The sequence below is a fragment of the Falco peregrinus genome, chromosome W (genome assembly GCF_023634155.1).
Source record: "Falco peregrinus isolate bFalPer1 chromosome W, bFalPer1.pri, whole genome shotgun sequence".
In the NCBI taxonomy this organism is placed as follows: Eukaryota; Metazoa; Chordata; class Aves; order Falconiformes; family Falconidae; genus Falco; species Falco peregrinus.
The window spans coordinates 21,601,829-21,616,129 of NC_073743.1; the positions used below are offsets into that span (position 1 = coordinate 21,601,829).

General features: G+C 47.4%; 1 protein-coding gene across 1 annotated transcript in view; it reads left to right on the plus strand.

The window, feature by feature from the left end:
• Positions 1-13,720, plus strand: part of LOC101918710 (transcription factor 4) — a gene marked incomplete at its 5' end in the record, with an annotated part of 56,414 nt that extends 42,694 nt beyond the window's left edge. Inside the window, 5 exons of the mRNA XM_055792618.1 lie at positions 4,858-4,993; positions 5,889-6,051; positions 8,196-8,425; positions 8,903-9,044; positions 9,271-13,720. Coding sequence (XP_055648593.1) covers positions 4,858-4,993; positions 5,889-6,051; positions 8,196-8,425; positions 8,903-9,039 — 666 coding nt within the window. The remainder of the gene's footprint in view (positions 1-4,857; positions 4,994-5,888; positions 6,052-8,195; positions 8,426-8,902; positions 9,045-9,270) is intronic.
• Positions 13,721-14,301: the final 581 nt, after the last annotated feature.

Below are 14,301 nucleotides of genomic sequence, written 5' to 3' on the forward strand. Positions count from 1 at the left end.
GACCTCCCATTCTCCTGAACCCCCCGTTGCTCCTGGACCCCCTGTTCCTCCTAGACCTTGGTTCCTCATGGCCCCCCTGTTCTCCTGGACCCCTGTTGCTCCTGGCCCCGCCGTTCCTCCTGCCCCCCATTCCCCCTGGCCCCCATGGCAGCGGCTGGGAAGGCACACATGGAGAGCAGGGTTTTTGCTCCTGGAGGGGTAATCTATACATCCTCAGGGAGCTGGGGAGACTCTGCTGCTACAGAAAAACCCATGATTGCTGTGTAGGGAAGGAAGAGGCGAGCCTGCCCCATCCTGGGGGGCTGCTGGTCCCCCTGCTGTCACAGGTCCCATCTCAGCCTGCAGCAGCGTGGGGCTGGCTTAGCTCAGCTCGGAGGGCACTTCTCTGGGGTGTAATATTAATCAGCATTGCTTAACTGCCAAATTCAGTGCAGTACCTCTTGAGGCTGATGAAACAAGCACCTTAGCGGAATAGTTACTTTCTAAAAAGGGAAAAAGGCACTTTGTGGAACAAAGGTGAAGCTATGACTTCTTCTCCAGCATCCCAGCATCTCATTCTATAGCTGGGTTAATTGCAGGTATACATCTTCGTCGTGAAATGCTGAGTATTAAAGAATTTCCACGTATTCTTTTAGAACAGCTTCCCATTCATGATGAATGTGTAGATAGTGCAGATAATCCACAATAAATACAGACTAGCATAACCAGAAAAACCTGATGTTTGTACTGAGTACCTGTTAGTTTATATAAAAATGAAAATGCAAAGGTAAGAGAAGACAAGGTCTAGCCTTCTTCCAGCTGTTGAAGTTTTTAAAATGCCATAAAAGACCAATGCAAGTGCGAATTCAGGCATCATCCAGCCAGGCTTTCATGCTGTGCCCATCAGCCTAGTACATGTGTGCCTCCAAAGAAACCTGTGCTGGAAAGTCCACAGAACAATTTTGATCCCTGCCTCTGAGATCAGCCTTCTCTATACCAGTATTTACTTATCTTCCAGAAGCCTTTTTAACCTTAGTAGCCAAAAACCCACAGGACTGGAGCTTCTCATGCTCTTTCCGTTTGGCTGAATCATCTCAAGCAGGCTGTACTTCACAGAGGAGGATGCGCACGTGTACTGGGGTCCCAGTGTGCGCCTGGGATGATGATTGCAGAGGGGAAGTTAAGGCAGAGATTTGCACATCAGTAGCAGAGCCTACTTACACCTCCCCTGCGCATTTTAGGATTTTTTCTTTGTTGGGGTTTTTTCCACTCCGATCTGCTGAGTGCCGCAGTAGAGGGCTTTTTAAAGAGATGGAAATAAATAAAATATTAATAGAACTTCAAAGTGAGTTTGAATCTCTAAAGATAAGTATTATTTATAATCTACACTCCCGGGCTGGGTGGAATGATTCATATCTTCGCTCCACCTTGGGGCAGAGCTGTTGTTTGTGTAACAGACAAACCAGCAGCACTGCTGACTGCAGAGGGAGGGGGAGGCAGAAACTGCAGCATCTCCTGTGGCCCCGGCAGTGCCGGGAGCTGCCCACACCCCGAGCTGGCAGGCAGCACTGCTTTCCACCCCTCACACCTTGTACAGGGTGGGCTTTATCTCAGTGAGGCACATCCCTGGGCAGAGGGTGAGTTTCAGCCACATCTGGGCTCTTGAAGGTCCTGGGCTCCTGGTTGTTGGGTGGAAAACCCCTGATGGCATTTAGAGCAGAAAAGGAAATTATGGTTGATGAGGAAAGTAAACGGCCAGCCCATTGTAGGGGACATGCGAGACCTGAAGCTGGCTGTCAAAGTGTGTGGTTGGCTCCCCATGCAGGACAGAGCATCCCATGGGCAGTGGAGATGTGGTGGCATGGTGGAAACCACAGCGCTGCCCGAAACCAGCCCCTGTAGTCTTCTGCTCATGGTATGAGTTGGATTTGACCTTTTTTGACTATAGATACGTGTGTGTGCATATACGCACACACGCACAAAGGTGCTCATAGCCTGGTGGAGTTGGAGTCTTGCTCTGTCTCAGAAGATGCCCTGTGTGTGGGCAATGAAGTGACTGGGCTGCCTCAATCTTCTTGCAAGTGGTTGAAGCTGGAAAAATAGATTGTCCAGAAAAACACTATAGAAAGGCTGTTGCAAGGTGGTGGTTTGTGTAGCTGTAGAGTTGGAAAGCGTCGGTGCTTTGGAGCAGCCCCCTCGCTGTGGCACGGGGAGGGTCACGGCTGGGAGGGAGCTGCAGCCCCAGCTCCATCCCATCCCAGGGCGTCTGCCTCCCACCTGGAGAGAGGGGGAAATGCGCTTGAAGTCAATCCCAGTGGCTAAAAAATGGTCTTTCCTTTGTGTCGGGGTGGCCATAGATTGGACTTGCTCACCAAGAAATCCTGGAATGTGCCAGCTGGCTGGACGGAAAGCTGCAAATCTCAACAAGCGAGATTAATCACATAGTGGGTTGTGAAACAGAATAAAAGAATGGATGGGTTTTATCATCCATTTCTGAGATGTAACACAGGCAGTTACCTTCCAGGTATATTGAGAACGTAAAGGCGAGAAAATATGAGGAAATTGTAAATTTTTAGAACATAAATATTTTAAAATATACATTTATTTTAAAATTCTAAAAATATAAACAAAACTTTGTGTCAGTATGTCAGCAGTAAAGCGATGGTGACTTCATGGCACTTTTTTTTTTTTTTTTTGCATCTGAATTCGACACTTCAGGTTAAAAACTCTCCAAATCGTTAGCTTTCCATCATTACTATGTCTGCTTCTTAAAACAGGGCATAGTCCTCAGGAAGTCAGGCTGAATAATCAGGGTAACCAGGTTGTCCTCTCCAAGCTGGACCACCCAGCCGGAGGCATCCCATGACGGGATGCTGGCCACCTCGGGGTCTGTCTCTGCCCAGGGCAGGGAAGGACCCAGGGGGGCTCATAGGAACTGGGGAGGGGGGGTGGGGGACCCAGAGCAAGACGTGGCATCTGTCACTGCACCTCTGCAGCTTCCAGCTGCTCTCGGGAGCTCCGCTCAAAGGGTTGGGGTGGTTTGCCAACCAGAAGTGGTGTCGTACGTGTCTTTGTCTTCAGCAGCCTCAAGAGTAAATGGGGTTTGTCTTTTGTAGAATCGCAGGAAAATATAGATCAGAGGGGGCTCATGGAGGCGCCTGGGGTGAAGCCCCTGATCACATTCAAGCCAGCTTTGGAATTAGGTCGAGCTTTGGAGGTAGGTCTGGCTTTGGAGTCAGGTCCAGCTCCCGAGCGAGGTTGGTTGCCCTGGGTCCTGTCCCGCTGGGCTGGTGGCGCTGGGGATGGGGAAGGACAGCCTGTTTCACTGGGTGCTTTCTGCCGTAGGTGTGGGGAGAAGATACTTTTTCTCCTCGGAAGGCCACCAGCAGGAGCTCGTGGTGCTTTCTGCAGCAAGGTTTGAGGAAGCGGAACTGCTGAGCTCCAAGTGCCCTGTAACATCTGATCCTCCCTTCAAACCGAATAATGCTGGTTCCACTCTTCTCTTAGCAGCTCATGTTTTAAAATTTCAAACATCTCAACAAAGAGAGAGTTTTTGTCTCTGTTATGTTACACTTGCTTTTGGTTATTTGCATTTCGTCTAGTAGTAAAAAATTTTCTCAAGTTCCCCTTGGCAGGATTCCCTTTTATCTTTCTTACTGCCATCTCTCCTTGCTGCTAACAATTATCCTGCATTATCTTGTAAGGCTGATTAGAAACATCCCTCCATCTTTTTATCTGCCCGAGTACTTACTTTTTGAGAATAAAAGAGCGATTTGCAGTTCTGCACCGGGTTTCTCGCCCGTTGGACTGGGGTGTCCGGGGGTGCTCCTTGGAGGAGGTGGGGTGCTAAGTATCTTGTGCGGAGGGGTGGCTGTCCCCACACGCAGGTGCCTGTCAGTCCCTCTCTGCCTTGGAGTGCAGCCAGCCGGAGCTGCCGCGCAGGACCGGGGAGGCAGTGCCAGCATTACCGCTCCGGGTGCTTTTATATCAAAGCAACTTCTGACAGTTTTGCTCTTCAGATGCTTAACTCTTCTTGGCGGTCTCCTGTATTTAATGAAGGAGCAACCCTGCTCCACAGAGGGTGTCTGTGAGCCACGTAGAGGGGAAGGAACGGATGCGTTTCCATCGCGCCCATGCTGTCAGCTCCGATGATGGCATTACTGGAGTGTTTAATAAAAACTTTATTGGTATATTACCCGGAGTCACGGCATTGGCAGGGATAGTGCCCCTTCGGGTTTGGGACTCAGTGGTTAATGAAATACAGTGAGCGCTAATTTGGACGGGGCTTCTCGTTTTGGAAAGGCAGGTGACACGTTATTATGTTTGGGGGGAGCGGGAGCCGTGCTGCTCGCTGTCGCAGCTCCCACTGTCAGAGGCTTAGCTGGCATTACGGGGAAAAAAATGGCAGGCCTGCGAATCTGATCCCCCAAAATGAAAGTCGAATGCCAAATTGAAATTCCTGCAGGATTTCCGATAGCAATGGGGGAATTGAGAAGCCCACAATTAAGCATATGGGCATTAAGTTAATTGTCATATCTGTTGGCAGACATGATAGAAGACAGATGGGTAGGAATCAGTGCGCTCGGCTGCAGCACTCTGGGAGACAATTTGACATTTTACCTGCCTGAGCTGCTCTGCCGTGTTTGTCACGAGGCGTGCGGCACAGCATCCTCCCGGGCGGCCTGCGCGCTGTGCGCCATGCGCTGTGCACCACGCGCTCTGCGCTGCGCCTGCACGGGCCATCTGCGCCCTCTAGTGAAACACAGCCCGGTGCTGTGCCTCGCCGTCCCCATCCCTCTCCTGGGGTCCCCAGAGCTCGGGGCTGGGCTGCTGTCTGGCACTGCACAGCCTCACCGACGCCTTTCCCCTTGCCGGCAGGTCGGAGCGCACCGCGAGGACGGGGTCAGCCTCCGCGGGAGCCACTCGCTCGTGCCAAACCAGGTCCCCGTCCCCCAGCTGCCCGTCCAGTCCGCCATGTCCCCAGATCTGAACCCACCCCAGGACCCGTACAGGGGTGAGTACTGCCTGCCTGGGAAGCCCACCCCGGCACGCAGCATCCCCAGGCACGTGGCCGGGAGGGCGGTGAGCCAGGATGGGGTGTCTGAGCTTCTGGTGACAGGGATGCTGGAGGCCGCAGGGCATGGCGGGGAGAGCAGGGCAGAACCTGTTTGCTCACTCAGCTCTGCTCCCTAAAATACTCCAGTTAGTCCAAGTAGAAGCGTGCAAGCACCTTCCCTCTGGACAGCGAGGTTTGGTGCCAGGGCTGCTTTAAGCAGCAGAATGAAGAGTGTGGAAAACACTGCAGATGAGCATCAGGAAGGCATGAGTTTCAGGTGAGGCTCAGACTCCCGGATTTTCCACCGCCTTTACAGTTCTGCCTGCAGGAAGGATGGCACCTGAGTGCCTCTCCTTGGCTCGCAAGATGTGTTGCACTGTCCTAAGCCTCTCGCGCTGCTCAGGGTTGTTGCTAAGCAGGCGTGGAGCTACCCGAACCCAGCAGGCAGTAGGGTTTGTCATTATTCCTAGAGGCAGCTGATCTTCCTGGTAAAGCGAGGAAGAGTAAGCCCAAATTATTATGATGCCTGACAAGGTCCTGCTTCATTCATTGCAGCCAAGGTATTCTTATTATTCTATGAGAATGACATATTCCAGATTATTTTTTCAAGAGGAAGGAGAAGTTACGTAGCGATTGAAGGACAGGAGTAGCAGCTAGGCATCCTGTGTACCCCCTTCCACCGAGCAGAGGCAGACCTCAAAGCCCAGGCTGAAACCCGTGTTGAGGAGCTGCCACCTGCATGCCCAGCTCTGCAGCAGTCAGGGGTCTCGCGGGGCCACAGGATACAGACCCAGAGCGTTCAGGTGAATGGCTTAAGCGCTGCTTGACAGTTCATCCATGTGTTTTCTCACAGGCATGCCAACCGGACTGCAAGGGCAGAGCGTCTCTTCAGGGAGCTCCGAAATCAAATCTGACGATGAGGGAGACGAGAACCTCCAGGACACAAAGTCTTCTGAGGACAAGAAACTAGAGGATGACAAGAAGGATATCAAATCAATTACTAGGTCAAGATCTAGGTAACAGTATATAATAGTGTCGCTTCATTTAATTCCTTTACTGGATTTCGATGAAGTGAACAGAACAGGAGGAAACCATGAGGTTTTTTCCTGGCAGGTAAAAGCACAGCCTAAGTGGAACGTCATGGCTGTTCTGGCAGTACCGAGTGCCTTTCTGGTACCTGTACTCCAGGACATCCTCAAATTTGAACAATTCACAAATTTGGGCACTGAGCAAGTTCTCCGCAACCTATAAAGAAATTGCGTTACGCTAAAATGTATGAATTAGGCCGTTATTCCTCTCTGCCTATGCTTGCAAATTGGAATACAGTATGGATTTCCATCTCTTTAAAAATGTGTCTAATTGCTGGTCACGCCTGCGTCTGAACTAACAAACCGTATGCTTTTCCATTGCCTCCAAAATAAATTTGTCATTCCCAGTCCTCAGTTTCTGTACATCTCCAGGGCTGCCTAGGTTTAAGCGGAGGGTGTAGAGGGCTTTGCTTGTTCAGCATATTCTTTATACATTTTGGGAAATTGTTAGTGAAGTTGTAGCTGGATTTTATCATCTGGGGATTCATGCCCATGGTGAACCTGAACAATGCCGATGGGTGCTGCAGATGCGAACCCGAGTGAGGGACAGGCTTTACTCCTGTCCCCAAATTTCTCTCCCTGAATTGCATTTCACCTGCCTCGCTTGCGTGTCACCGCAGGGCTCAAGGTACAGCTCAGGGCTGCTGACACCCTTCATCATCAGTTCAGTCCCAAGCTACGCAAAAAAAATCCCAACAAAGCTGAAATCCAGGTGTGGCCCTGCTTTGTTTGGGGGATTTTTTTAAGGATGGAGTGGCAGTGTCCTTATGCCTTTTCTCCTTCTACACCTGGTTCTCTGTACAAGCCCTGAGCCGAGGTAAGAAGCACCCGAGCAGATGTGCTGCCCCGAGAGAGCACCGAGACTCAGACCTCTCTGGCCGGTGCTCACCGGTGTTTAAAATGTTAATTACACTCACATCTCTTATGACTGGAGAAAATATATGACACTCGAGATTTTCTCTGAATAAATGTGTTGAAGGATCCATATGTATAAGTGAGGCTTTCATGTGCGTTTACGATATGGTAAGAAAAAAGCACCTTTATGCTGGTGTGAGGTGATCATAGTTCTTGTTAATTCAACAAATACGCTGTCGCTTATGCATATTTATATGTGCTTTGAAGCTTTTGTAGGCTAACAGTTTTGCTTTTAACATGCTTGTAGTTTTAAAAGGTTACTCCTGGTATTTAGTTATATGTCTAAATCCATGTTGTTAGGGCTGCTGAAAATTTACTACTGCATTTGCATAACCAGTTCAAAATATATAGTGCTAGTGACTCACCAGTGGATGTGTTTTCAATTTAAAATCATCATTTTATCCTGTTACAAAGCAGTTTTCTTGCAGAATGGATGCAGAAGTTCACCTTAGGGCTCTTTGCAGCCATAAGTTACATTTCGGTGCCTCATGCTTGGTGCACGGCCTGGGGTGCTGCCCCAGTGGCTGCCACTGCTGGGGAGGCTGGTGGGGCCTCACCCTCAGCAGTGGAGAAAGTGGCTTCCAAAACCTGAACAATGGTCTGCTGGAAAGGGAGTGTGCAAAGGCCTGGCTGCTTCCCGGCTTGGAAGCTACTGCTGAGGGGCCAGAGCCCATGGGACTCGGGTGCTGGCACTGGCGCAAGATCCGGAGGTCCCCTCACTGGCCAGGGGCAAGCTCCTCGCTCCCAGGGCCAGCCCACAACGGCAAAGGTGGGAGCAGTGCATGGAGCCACCAGCGTGTCCTCTGGGGTTAAAGGCCGACGATAAGTGGAGCTCTGCCACGATTTAAAATGCTGCAGTATTGGCCATGATAAAAGATGTTACTGGGGAAAAAAAAAAAAAAAAAGCTGTATTTTTGCATCTTTAAAATACGAGTCCTCCTTTAAAATGTAAGTCCTGCCTTGGAGGTTGTAAAGCTTCGTTACAAACCAAGGCTTTACTCGGTGTAAAATGGAAGGGGACTGAGTTTTGCGGAGGCTGGGTGGAAGGGGAGTAGCAAATAAGCATGGCCCTGGCTTTGGACAAAGTCTGCTGAACGTCTTTGCCCTACTTCATTTTCCACATCATTAGAAAATGATGTATTCCTTATGTTTCCCAGCAATAACGATGACGAAGACCTGACACCAGAGCAGAAGGCCGAGAGGGAAAAGGAAAGGAGAATGGCCAACAACGCTCGGGAGCGCCTGCGCGTCCGTGACATCAACGAGGCTTTCAAGGAGTTGGGCCGGATGGTACAGCTCCACCTGAAGAGCGACAAACCCCAGACCAAGCTCCTGATTTTACACCAGGCTGTGGCCGTCATCCTCAGCTTAGAGCAGCAAGTCAGAGGTCAGTGTGCCATCGGCTCTCCTCACGGCCTCCTGGGCTTCAGCCGTGCCAAACGCACCACTGGGGTCGGGGGGAGCCTGGCCAGGGGTGCTGGGGGCCGGGGAGGGAGGCAGGATCGAGCCCTTGGCACCCAGAGCCGGCGGGCTCCTCTGAGCACCCGCGGTGCCTGTTTTCCCCTGCAGCTGTGGCAGTGGGGATGCTGCCGTAGGTCCTCGGCAGCCTCGGCATGTTTTCCATTCTCCAGCAAGACTCGGATTCAATCTGGAGCTCGGCCGCTCCTCAGCGGAGCCCGAACCCGGAGGTATTGGCAGAGCTTGTGCATGGAGCCGTGGTGCCTTTCGGTGCTTGGCCTGACCAAGCCGCCTCGGCCCGCGGCCGGAGCGAGTAGCTGCGGCTCGTTATTTTAAATGCAATGAACAGACCGATGCGGTATATAAATGTGAATATTTGAGCTCGCCTTTTGCTTCAATTTGACAGAAAGAAATCTGAATCCTAAAGCAGCATGTCTGAAAAGAAGGGAAGAAGAGAAAGTATCTTCAGATCCTCCTCCACTGTCGCTGGCAGGACCCCACCCCGGGATGGGAGATGCCTCCAACCACATGGGACAGATGTAAAAAAGGCAAGTTGGTTTTCAGCCGTGCCCTGGGAGCCCCCTGCCCCACTCCCGGAGGGGTTGCCCCAGGTCCAGCCCCCCCTGCCCGTGGCAGAGCGTCCCCGGGGTGTCGGTTTTCAGGCAGCCCCGCGATGGTGTCCGAGGCGGTGATGGTGAGGTGGGCTGTGGAGGAGGGTGGAGGGACCCACACTCAACTCTCTGGGACTGACAAGATTTTTTACTTCTTCCACAGGTCCAAGTTGCCACATTTCTTCATTTAAGCAAGAGACCACTTCCTTAACAGCTGTATTATCTTAAACCCACATAAACACTTCTCCTTAACCCCTTTTTTGTAATATAAGACAAGTCTGAGTAGTTAAGAATCACAGACGCAAGAGATTTCAGCATTCCCGATTATTAAAACCGAGGAAAAAAAAAACCACAAACAAAAAGTGCAACTTGAGGGATGACTCTCTTTAACATATCATGCAGAATATCTAACGCAGTATGTTATGAGCTGTAAGTGCACAGCCTAGAGACTGAATGGCAATCTTTTCCACACTGTGGGACAATGCATTTGTGCCTAAACTTCTTTTGGGGAAAAAAAAATAATTTGTAAGTCTGAAAAAATATTTAATTTAAAATTGTAAACTTGCAATAATGAAAAAGTGTACTTCTGAAGAAAAAAAAATGAGCGTTTTTGTTGGTGTGCTAGACAGCTAGTGTTTATACTTACTGGATATTAAAAGGGAAGCTTTGCTGCCCAGATATTTACAAAACCAGCAAACGTCCTAATGAGAACTGAAGCGATGACATTAGCCATTCCTTAGGGTAGGAGAAACAGATGGATCTTATAGACCTATGACAAATATATAAATATAAATATATATATAAATATATATTAAAAATTTAGTGAATATGGTAAGCTTTTGTTCATTTGTTTCAGACTTTTTTGCTCCTGTAAAAAAAATAGTACTGATTAACTTTTTTAAAAAGATTTTACTGTAAATAAGGATTTTTTTGTCTTATTTCTGTCCCTCTCCCCTGTTTTTGTTATTGTAACCTGTAGTGCCAACTCTGTCTCTGGAGGGGTAGTGCAGGACGAAATGCTGACCGTATCGTTGCTTCTCATTCATAACTAAAGTAGAGAGTTGTTTCTTCTGTCTTTGGGGAAGACAGGACTTGGGGGAGGGCCGGCGGTGTGACAGCCCCCCAGGCACGGGAGCCAGCCCCGGCGCCCACAGCTCCGCTCAACTCTTTTCTGGGATTTTCAGAGGTACAAGGTTAGAATGCTACAATGTTACCACTGTGCCTTCCAATGTTTATATCATCGGAAACATAACATAATCAAAGTGGCTGTGATTAACAAACCGATTAAAGTGTTACCTATGTGTGTAGCCTAAATAGTATGCAGTGAGGCGTTGCTGAATACATGGTCAGATGGGGGGGGGGGGCACGACACACCATCACGGGGGAGAATTGCAAGTAGTGTGACAGATTTGATCGACTTCTTTTTCTGTTGTTCTTCTCTCGTTTTTAAGTGGATTATTTAAGTGTAGACCACTTGCTGCCTCCTCCTTTCTTTGTGAGATGCCAATTCCAGTCATCATGCAGCATTATAACAAGCCTTATGAGTCCTAAAGCATTAAGTTGCACTTTCTCAAGGAGGCGTGGTAGTACAGTATTTCTCTGGCCAGTACGAATGAAGTTTTTACTTAACATTTTTAATAGTAACATAGCTCAAACTATGGCACAGCAGCTCATCAGATAACTTGCTTTGAAGTCTGGGCACAATTGAACCAACTTCCATAGTGAATCTTAATAACGATTGACTTTGGTGTACAGTATGATTAACAGATAGTGCTCCTAGTTAAGTATTTGTCAGCATCCTTTTGTCTCTAGTTCCAGTTTCTATTTTTACAGCCACACCAACCTGGCATGTATTTTAAATAAAATCTCCCTGTTTGAGTAGATTTTCCACCTATCAACACTGAATAAATGCCATAAATCCATCAAACGGTCTAAATGTTCCATCTGTTCTCCTGTTTTGCCAGTTATATAGTAATGAAAAATACATTTGTAAATTTTATGCAACAAATGGCAAACGTATCATTATTTTGAAATTATGTATGTAAAAGTTATATTTTTACATGTAGACTCTTGTTATTATGTGTTTTAATACATTGTATCAGTTTTTTTGTTTATAAAAATCTGTGTGGTTGAAAAAAGTCTCATTTAAATGAAATAGTGAGATACAAGAATCTGAATTTTATGATTGTTTCTGAAAACGTAAAGAACAAATATGATAGTTACCACGTGCTCACCTTTGACATCCCCATACCCATTTGGATTAGCTGTGTGCGTGCTGCAAACTGTAAATATGTTCAGTAGCGATAAAACTTTAAATGTTTTGAGTTGTTGATAAGTTTCTCAAATGTGGAGGTGGATTCAACTGCTAGAGCAGACGCTAGAGGAGACCACACTGAGGCATAACTCTGAGTTGCAGAGGCTTATGGCAGGAGGAGCGCTGGACTTGGAGAGGCCTGGGTTGTCTGAGGGGGGGGGGATAACGCTGGAGACCACCTGGCGCTCGCAACGGCCAGCGGTCCCCTTGGCGGGCTGCAGGGCTTCGCTGCCCTGTGCTGCACAGCAGGGGGTCCCTCTGGATGCCCGGAAGAGCACGATGCCAATGAACAAGCCATATCTATAGATTTTTTTTCCAGGAGACCTCAGACCTGGTGGACCACGCTCGGGTTCAGTCTGGCTGAGCGTGCCGCTCGAGCAGGGTAGGAACCGGCAAGGAGATCATCACCGAGATGCTGAGGACTGTGCTTCTGATAAACGATGTAAAAAAAAATTATAAGACCAACTTAATGTTTATTTAAAACAATCTGTGGACAGAAAATAAATGATGAGCTTAGTTTCTGGAACTTAAAAAGAAGGGAAAAAGCTTTTCTTGTTCCGCTTGCCCTCGGCCGTGGCTGCCACAGGATGCGCGCTCATCTGTCCTGGATTTAAGAACTGAGGATCCTGGCCGGCTTCCACTCCAGACGAGGCAAGATTTAAACACAAAAAGCCCTGCGAGTGTGTAAATCCTTTTTTATTTTTCCGTTATTTTCCAGCCCAGGTAAGGTGTGCGCATCTCGAGCTGCCTTTCTCCAAGGGGATTGAGCTGGTGATACTTTAGCTAAAGCGATGAAGGTTTTAGAAAGCTGTACCCTGTGGTAATCAAACCGGGCTCAGAAACTCGCAAAGAAAGGAGCAAATCTTGACTTAGCAGCTTTTTTAGAACTGATCCACCTCCACATTCAAGTAATTTATGAATACACTGAATAAGGAATTTGTTCATCTAGAACTTTTTTACCATTTGTCTTCTGTGTAGCTGCAAGGAACACTAATGTTTATACAACTGTCAGTCCTACCAGTGATGCAACTTGTACTGATTCAGTCTTCCGAGGTTTTGGGGGGGAGGGTTAGTTTGGTTTTTTTTCAGGGGGAAGGGTTGGGGGGAAGGTGATGAAGACGGGCGGTCAGGGAGAGGAGGGGTTCAGCTTTGTATCCCATCGGCAGAATATGATCCGTGTCCAAAAGCAAACAATACAGAATATTGCCAGGAATGAAGAGATTTCAGCAGAAACAAGCACAAATAAAAAAATCTTAAAAAAAAAAAAAAAAAAAAAGGAAAAATACAAAAAAAAAAAAGAAAAAGGAAAAATTAGTCCACTGGTTGACTGGAAAAAAAAAACCTAGAGGTGGAATGCGATGAGTTCCAACACAGCGGGGCACCAGGGCCCAGGGGGGGCCTACCTTTTTGTTTTGTTTTCATTCTGTTTGTTTTTTAAAAAACATGTTCTTTCTCATGGGACTTGAAGTTGATTCATATTTGTGCAGTGCTGGTTTGACCATACTCATTTCAAGTATTATAGACTTATGTAATGGTGAAAATATATGAACTGTGGCCTTTTTCATTCTTGTTACTTGTGATGCAATTAAGTGAAGATAAGAAAAAAAAAAAGCAGAGATTTACCATGTATCAGTGCCTGGCTTTTTGTTATAAAGCTTTGTTTGTCTAGTGCTCTTTTTGCTATAAAATAGACTGTAGTACACCCTAGTAGGAAAAAAAAAACCTAAATTTAAAAATAAAAAATATATTTGGCTTATTTTTCACAGGAGCAATCCTTTTATACCATGAATATTACGGAAAAAAAAATTGTCAGATTCTGAATATTTCTTCTTTGTAGATTTTTGGAATCATTCTGAGTAAAAGTTTGTTACTTTATTTTACTATTTAAAAGATGTTATTTTACCATGTGCTATTGAGATGAAACTGTATGGTAGCTTTTTTTTTTTAGTTGTAGGTTGCAACGGGGGAATTTTTGCGACTATACACATAGCTGCAGCAGTAAAAACGAAAAAAAATGGTGAAAAAAATGAAAAAAGGGGAAAAATATATTAAAAAAAATGAACAGTTACACCTTGTTTTCAATGTGTGGCTGAGTGCCTCGATTTTTTCATGTTTTTGGTGTATTTCTGATTTGTAGAAGTGTCCAAACAGGTTGTGTGCTGGAGTTCCTTCAAGAAGATGACAAGCAAACAAAGACAGCTTGGTGTAGGCCATTACCTGTTTCTCATCTGTAGTTATTCGATGCCGTCATGTACATGACCGTTCTGTAGCAATAAATGTGCCATTTTTATAAACCGTTTCCAACACTTGGGTTTCATTTCATTCTGCATTGCCCATCAGCGCCAGCCAGCTGCTGCTGTGCCCCAGCCTGGTTTTGGGGGAGTTTCCTAGGAAAACAGGTGGTTGGGGTTTTTTTTGGTTTTTTTTTATAGATGTGTCTGTGTTTGGGGTACAAACCCATTGTTTCCGTGTGTCCTGGTGTGGGGGATCGTGGTGCCAAGTGGCCAGTGCCAGGCGCTTTGGGCTTCCCCCCATGGTGCTGCCCTCACTGGCCAGTAACATGGGCAAAGCACTTTACAGGGAAGGTGCTATAAAAAGTCCAGATCATTTTCATTCTCATTCTCATATAGATTTTACTCTGCTCTGTAAGTAAAATGTCTGTATTTCACCCTAAAACTCTTTGCACCCCTGGAAGAACCCAGAGTGCCGGCTAGAGCAAGCAGGGGATGCTGTACAGGGGCTGTGCCGGAGCACGGGCAAAACCAAGCCACTAACCTTGGAAAAATGGGTGGAATCTGTAAAATCCAAGGCTGTGTATCTGCAGAAACGTAAACTGCAAAGTGTTCCACTGTGCCCTCGCTGGCCGTGCTCAGTCGGCAC